The sequence below is a fragment of the Dipteris shenzhenensis genome, chromosome 2 (genome assembly GCF_047967505.1).
Source record: "Dipteris shenzhenensis isolate YYH24624 ecotype China chromosome 2, Dip_SZ_1.0, whole genome shotgun sequence".
In the NCBI taxonomy this organism is placed as follows: domain Eukaryota; kingdom Viridiplantae; phylum Streptophyta; class Polypodiopsida; order Gleicheniales; family Dipteridaceae; genus Dipteris; species Dipteris shenzhenensis.
The window spans coordinates 53,883,927-53,891,061 of NC_141597.1; the positions used below are offsets into that span (position 1 = coordinate 53,883,927).

Consider the following 7,135-nt stretch of genomic DNA (forward strand, 5'->3'; position numbering starts at 1 on the left):
TCACATCCATCAAGGGGAACAAGACACACAAAGAGATGCAAATCGAAGGACACCAACACAACATATTTTTCCTCCTACTTCGTGTAGACAAAGGCACTACACAAGGAGCTAAAGAATCTCAAGCATTATAATTACATGTAGAGTAAAGCAAAGGATGGATAAGCACATGACAAACTACGAATGCAAGTCAATGTGCCCATGTCAAGTATATATAGTAAACTCACCGACCAATGTGCTCATGTCAAGTATCTAAGTCTTTGTAAACTCACCGAAATTTATGCATGGCTCTCAAACAATGCTCCAATGTGCTCATGGGATGAACCAATAATGGAATTAAAGAAATTCTTCGACTTCTCACATAACCAAACACCCTAAGAAACCCAGGCTAAGGAAGCTTATAACCTAAAAGGCAAGGGAGGTGGAGTTGCAATTGCATCGTCACCGGTCTGGGAACCTTGTTGAAAACACTCCAATAAGGATACACCAATCAAGTTCCACAAAGCAGCCCATGAAGCTGAGCAACAAGCAAGCCACAAAGCACCAAGCAGCTCACAAGACAGTGACCATTGGGGCTTCGCCAAAGTGAGAGCTTGGGAAGATTATCCTCATGGACCCCATCAATGCAACTCTTCACGAATCACTTGCACCACCACACTCACACCTTTATAATCAAAAAAATTGGTATCATCAATAGGGTTTGAGAACAATCCAAATACAACCATATGAAAACAAGTAAAAATGATTTTTTTTAAGTTTAATGTTTGCATTCGTTGACTCTAAGTAAGCTTCTTTCCTTTATAGTCAAGCTTGTTCATATTACATTTCCTTTAATAATATATTGCTTAAGTAATTGAGAATGAAATTTCCTTTAGTTTTCTTGAGATTTTTACATTTTCTTATCACATCTAAGCTTATTAGCGCTACCTTCTTTTTTTCCTTAAATTCAGTAATTTCAATGAAGTAAAAATGGCTTGTTTTAGATCTATGAGATGGTGAAATTTACTACTTCCTCACGAAAAAATCGTCTCCCACCACCAACAACGATCAAGAGGATCACATTTTCCTCAGAACAAACGGTCCTTGACATACATCCGCTTGAGGACCAATCTAAAGGGAAACATTACAACACTCCAATAGCCGCTTGGGCTGAGAAATCCAAACCAATGAGGTATGAAAAAATCACAAAACTTTGTGGCTGACTGCTGCCATCTCGGGAGAGCTGAAGCCAAGGAAAAGAAGAATAAGCTAATCTTGAGAAGAAAACAATGCATTACTCCAACATTTGTAGAACGGAGTTTGGAGAGTCTGATTCCTTCTGAGCATCCTCAGTAAAGCCAAAGCCTGAAGAGAGTGAAGGAATGTTGACCAGGCAAGGAGACCCGAGGCGAACAGCTACATAAAAACTGGCATACATGTTTACTCTGTCCATATACTTCTCGCTTGTACTTAACCTCACCACTGCACAAGACAACACTAGAAATTCAGAGAGACTACTTTCAAATTCAACCCCGTCTCAAAAGAATGTACTCAATTGTGGAGCAAAGTTCCCTAAAAAACTTGCCATGAAAACCCGATTTCTCAATGCATTTGGCGTAATCTGGGCTCCTTGAAGCACTCCTCCAAATCACACGACCACCGGGCTGCAGGTTTTCAAGCCCATGTAAATCCTCCAATTCGTTACCCACAATACCACTTCATCCACACAAGCACTAAAAGCAGACAAGGACAAAAATTACCTTCACTTGCTCTCTCAATGCCCCACACAAAATGTCGATGTCTCCTTGCTCCAACCAGTCGACATGATCCATCAAAATAACCTGCACCATCCGGCAATTATGTTAACGGACTATAATCCCATCTGGATCAGGCCCCTCTGCTTGCAGACTCATCAGGGGGCTCATTACCTTAGTATATTTGCGCTTCTTCAGCTCATCGACGAAAGAACCAGTCCGGATCAACAATCTCTGCTTTCTTGCCAACTCTTCCTACAACAGAACAATGGGTTGAAAATTCAAGCACCATCCTCCAAGAAGTCACCTCGCGTGTGCATTACATGTTCTAGTCTGCTTAGTATTTCTCGCACTACTTACTCATCCGCGAAATAATTGCACACCGTGTACAATGACTGAACATGCATCACAGTTCCATCTCACCTTTAAATGATGGAAGCAATCTTCTTCTAAGAAACGAGGACAACAATTACGTGCAAACTTCCCTGTCAAACAGCAACGATAGAAGTAGTTGCTGTGCAACCATCACCCTTAAGTTAGTGAGAGCCCCAACTGGGAGGACTACTACAATATTACTTTAACTGCAATGGCACAGAGGGTCCGCAATTGAATGGGCTACCTGTCCCTCAGGTAAGAATGTTCTGCTGTAGAATTCAGGCAACGTACCACATAACTGCCAAGGCAACATATCAACCATGAGCAGATTCGTGTAGCTGACAACTTGTCCAGAGCATTGAGATTCAAGCAAGTTCATCCATTAAATGGATGGAACCTTCCTTAAGGGGTTGCTGGACGCTCAACTTTGAACTAAACACAGAATATATTGCACAAATTAGAAAAGGAAGACGTCCAATGCGCACAATAAAAGCCAAGTTTATGAACGTTACTGACTTGTAAATATTATCCTCTTTCTGAATAAGCTGCAACTGGCCCCGGCAAACACCAGCGCAAAACCATAGGACTAATCTGTTGGTTACAAGGAAGGCGAACAATCTGGTGATGATGCTAGCCTGTAACAAACATCTTCCTACAGTTGCATACCTGCGAGCCATTAACACGATGCATGTTCAGCCCATTAGATTGCTAAAGGTAATGCGGTAATTGCTTTGCAGAAAAAATGAATCCAAATATCACATGAACTTTATTGAAATAGTGAAGAACGTCAGGGTACCAAAGCTCTTTCTGCTTCTCCAAGGATGGAGCATTGACAAGGCAATCGATCCAATGTTCCTGCGATTACAAATACCCATGAAGATTTTATGTAGATCACCAGAACTTCGTAAAAGAGAGACCGATATTTTTTAAAGAAAACTATTCGGGGCCATTGCCCGATTTGAACTACCAGTTTCTTGAAGGCAAGTACATGCATGGTGACGAGCAATTACCTGATGCATTAACCTTGCCAGAAACTTTACAGCTCGGATCAATCTTCCCATCCCCCCTATTTCAAAAGCGCGAGTCAGTTAGCGGAACCCATTGAGAAATCAAGCAGAGTTGTTTACAGAACGGTATTCGCATTATAAGATAACCATACCGTGGTAATATAATCCGTTTTTGAAGTAATAAAACTTTGTGAACCTGTGAAACCATCACATGCAATGTCAGGCGTAAGCTTCGAAGAATCTCCCTGTCGATTTGTAAAGAGAGTAACGAAATAACTGCCACTACGAAGAAAGAACTCTTGTAAGAGAGATCTACCAGAAGTTAGATGCTCCCTGACTTAAGAATGGAGCGAGATCTGTTTGAAGTATCTTAGAAAACTGCGGGTGTAATCCTTCGCCAAACATCGACCACACATCTGAAAATGGAAGTCTACAGACACACCGAATGCAAACCTTTAACTACAAGGCACTTTGTCAAGAAACATTGACGACACTTGAAAATAAGAGTAGTTTATCATATATCTACCGCATTACAGCTATTCTCTTAAGTTCAAGAAGATAGCTTTGTGCAGGATTGATATCCACTGAAACGACCAAGCCTGCTCCCTACAAGAGACGAACAGCCAAGATTCAGACACGAGAGTAAAACGGGGGAAGGGACAAATTTTAACTGCATATGTCAAAAGATTATAAGATGAACCTGATGGACCAAGTCCAGAGCATTACAGCCTCCCGATGTTAGTGTTAAAACAGTATCATCGGACTTGATCTCCAAGACGCCTTCGTCGACACGAGGATCTTCCCAGGACAATGAGTAGAGAAACGTAGGGGGAAACTGAGACGGCCTCTTGGCGTCGAATTCATCCGAAGCCCGAGAAGGAAATCGTGATGCATCGTTCCCTTCAATGACAGAACAGATCGAGGTCACGCGATGACGTTATGCTACTCTAAGGGATGGACAGTATCAAGGTTGAAGAGACCTTACTGTCGCAATTGCGAAAATGACCGAGCCACACATAAAATGGTGCCTCTATCACTGGAAGGTATGGAACGTGCTCTGTACCATTGTACTCAAACGCTGCAAAATCACAAAGCTTTAGTAGCAGAATAAGAAGTTTCGGAAAGATCAGACTTGACACTCTGGGAGAGAGTATTACGGCGTACCAGATTCAAGTTTGTGCTCTAGATACTGCCTTCTCTCCGGCCCGACGTCATATCCTGTAAAATCGAATGCAGCTCGCCAGAGCCAACGTCCCAAGTAGGTGTGCTGCCTGTTGGTCAGGTCATACTTGGCCGACGTAAAGTAGTCAATTACTCCCACTAGCCCGTCGTTTGCAAGACTCGACAGCGCCGTATCGACTGCAGGCATGAAGTCCCTCATTCCTACGGTCGGCCAAACGACAGGATTGTAGATGTGTCATTTCACGTCAAAGCGGTAACGTCATTCCTTGTTAGATGATTTCAGATACAGAGATCCATTTGTCGTTTTACTTACTGGACAAAGAGTAAGAGAACGTGATCAAGGATGCCGCACTGCGAGGCTGGAATGTCGCTGGATGACTGTCCAGTTTCTCCACATTGCTCCACCTTGTTCGGTCGGTGGACTTGGAAGTTCCTTTGCTAAAAACGTTCACTAAGTAGATCTTGCTGAAGCGGGAAATATCCATAAACTTCGACATGAAGACCACATTCTTTTCCGAGCCATCTCCGAAGTCCACCCAAACGAGGTTCGATGCCTGTTTCAGGCGGGCTGCGCAGGCAGCAAACAACCGTTCCGGCCCTGGCCATGGCTTCTCGCCTGCAGCAAGAAAATCTACGCATAAGAGGCATGGAAAATGCATGATCAAGAGACCGCAGATTTGACAGATGCGGTCCGAGAAAGGAAAGCGAACAAAGTAGCCACAAGCGAGGCCGACGTGCAGAAATCTGTCGGACGAAAGAAACACACTGGTAGAGGTGCGAAATGCCATGGAATTCGAACAAAAGTAGTCGACTAGATCGCGGTGCTGTGCGGCGTGAAGCGTCGTACGCAAGCGACATTGCGGGCAGAGTAACGAAACCAGTCCAAAGATCGGTACGAACGAGCGACATTGCGAACAGAGCAGCGACGGGGAACTGCAAGCAGGGAAAGGGAGGGAGAGAAGGAAGAGGGACTTACTGGTGTGGGAAGAGTACCACATGGTGCAAGGGAGGACGAGGCAGCGAGCTGCCTCGAGACTCTGAAGAAAAAATTCGATGAAGCTGTGGAGGGAGGAACGAGGGATCTGGATCTCTACTGCGCGGCCGAAGGAGCTGGAGGTGTCTGGTACGCAAGGTAGAGGAAGGGAGCGATGGCGAAACGAAGAATGCAGGTGAAAAGGGAGGAGGGGAGAGCGTAAGGAGGGAGGAGCAGGATGGGGAAGGAAGGAGGAGGCTATGGCGAAGAAGCAAAGGGGGGGGGGGGGGAGACGAGCTGTGAAGGAGAAACGAGCTCAGGAGGTGGCTATGGCGAAGAGCGGAAATGCAGGAAAAGCGAAGTTGGCTATGGCGAAGAAGAGCTCTGTCTGAATGAAAACAGAGAAGAAGAGGAAGAAGAAGAAGAAGAAGGAGAAGAAAGAAGGTAAAGGGAAATTTAGGGCGTCCCTGCGTTCATTCCAGACGGGAACGATGGCCTCTATAACGCCCTCAGAACGGCTGCCTGGCGCCACATATATATAATATATAATATGTGTGTTTATTCTTTTTATTTATAACTTGAATCGCGTTTCTAGCCGACCTATCAGCTCTCTCCTCTCTTAGGCCCCACTCCCTTCGAAGATTCCCCTCCCGATCCCTAGCATCAAACCCTCGCATATCCTAACTGTCCCCTGGGTATCCCCTCCAGCATATCTCTCCCCTTGCTTTATACGTTCCCCCCCTGCTTGATTGCCTCTCTCTTGAGATTTGTCCTTCCCTCCACCCTCTACAAATATGCCACTTTCTCACCCATCACATCGCCCAGTTTACTGCGGCCTTCGACGTAAGGTCCTCAATGCCTCAGCACATGCCCCCCATCCCCTCCGGCCCCTTCCCTAGTTCAACAACAGCCACTATCTTCATAGCCCACATCCCCCAAGTCTAACAAGCCTCCCTCCCACCACGACATGCACTCCTTCAATCAAGCTTGCCATGGAACCCTCCATTTTGCAATCCGCATGCATTCTCTTACCACCACAAGAATATACTATACTTTGTGATTCTATTTCTTAGCCTTGACTCCCCTCAATCTTCTTAAGGTCTAGTATTATGAGCTAGAGATTTTAAGGTATTTTAAGATTCATACCCTAAAAGTCCTAAAATCACGCGTAAAGAATTCACTCTTCACATCTTCTCCTCACCCTCCCTCTCTTTCCTCACCACCCCAACACAACACACACTCCAACTCCACCTCAAAATTTGCAAGACCACCCAAGAATTTCTTGTGACACTAATTTGACATTGTGGAAAGGGTGCCATGAGAAATTTTTGACATCTTGCCCTTCTTTTGAAAGGCAAATGCCTCGAGAATGCCTTGAAACACCTCTCTCTCTCTCTCTCTCTCTCTCTCTCTCTCCACATCCATCATCTCACATGCATTCCAAACTTCCCATTTCTAACGATACAATTTTTCTACATGTATCACAAATATCTCCAAATCGATATTTCCTGATTACGCAAATATATGTACATCTATAGTTTAAAACTTGCAAGGTGTAAGTTTCTATGCTTTTCAACTTCTCAATTTCATAATGCAAACACGATGCTGACACATGAAATGTACATGTGTGATCATCCTTTTCCAAGATTTTCATGTACATGTGTGATCGATCATTCTTTTTCATACAATTGCCTCGCTTATCGTTTTATCCATAGGTGCTTGACACTCATAAAAGGACGCAATCTCTCCTTCCTCTAGAATAAGGATAACGAGACTTCCTATATGTGTGCTCTCTATTGTTGTCACTGAAATGGAAAAAGATCCACTCACACATCAAGCTCAACTTTGACCAAAGTGGTAATCCAGAT

General features: G+C 44.2%; 1 protein-coding gene across 1 annotated transcript; it reads right to left on the reverse strand.

Annotated features, from left to right (window-relative positions):
• Window positions 1-951: 951 nt before the first annotated feature.
• Window positions 952-5,759, reverse strand: LOC147904979 (uncharacterized). The gene is made up of 17 exons (XM_087389212.1): window positions 5,271-5,759; window positions 4,608-4,910; window positions 4,277-4,495; window positions 4,098-4,190; window positions 3,813-4,012; window positions 3,639-3,718; window positions 3,429-3,542; window positions 3,265-3,308; window positions 3,116-3,171; window positions 2,902-2,960; window positions 2,622-2,771; window positions 2,350-2,403; window positions 2,154-2,244; window positions 1,905-1,985; window positions 1,737-1,817; window positions 1,562-1,640; window positions 952-1,458 (listed from the first exon to the last, which is right to left on the reverse strand). Exons 1-17 carry the CDS (start codon window positions 5,290-5,292, stop codon window positions 1,271-1,273), a joined length of 1,914 nt encoding a protein of 637 aa, XP_087245338.1. The 5' UTR covers window positions 5,293-5,759; the 3' UTR covers window positions 952-1,270.
• Between the last annotated feature and the right edge of the window lie 1,376 nt (window positions 5,760-7,135).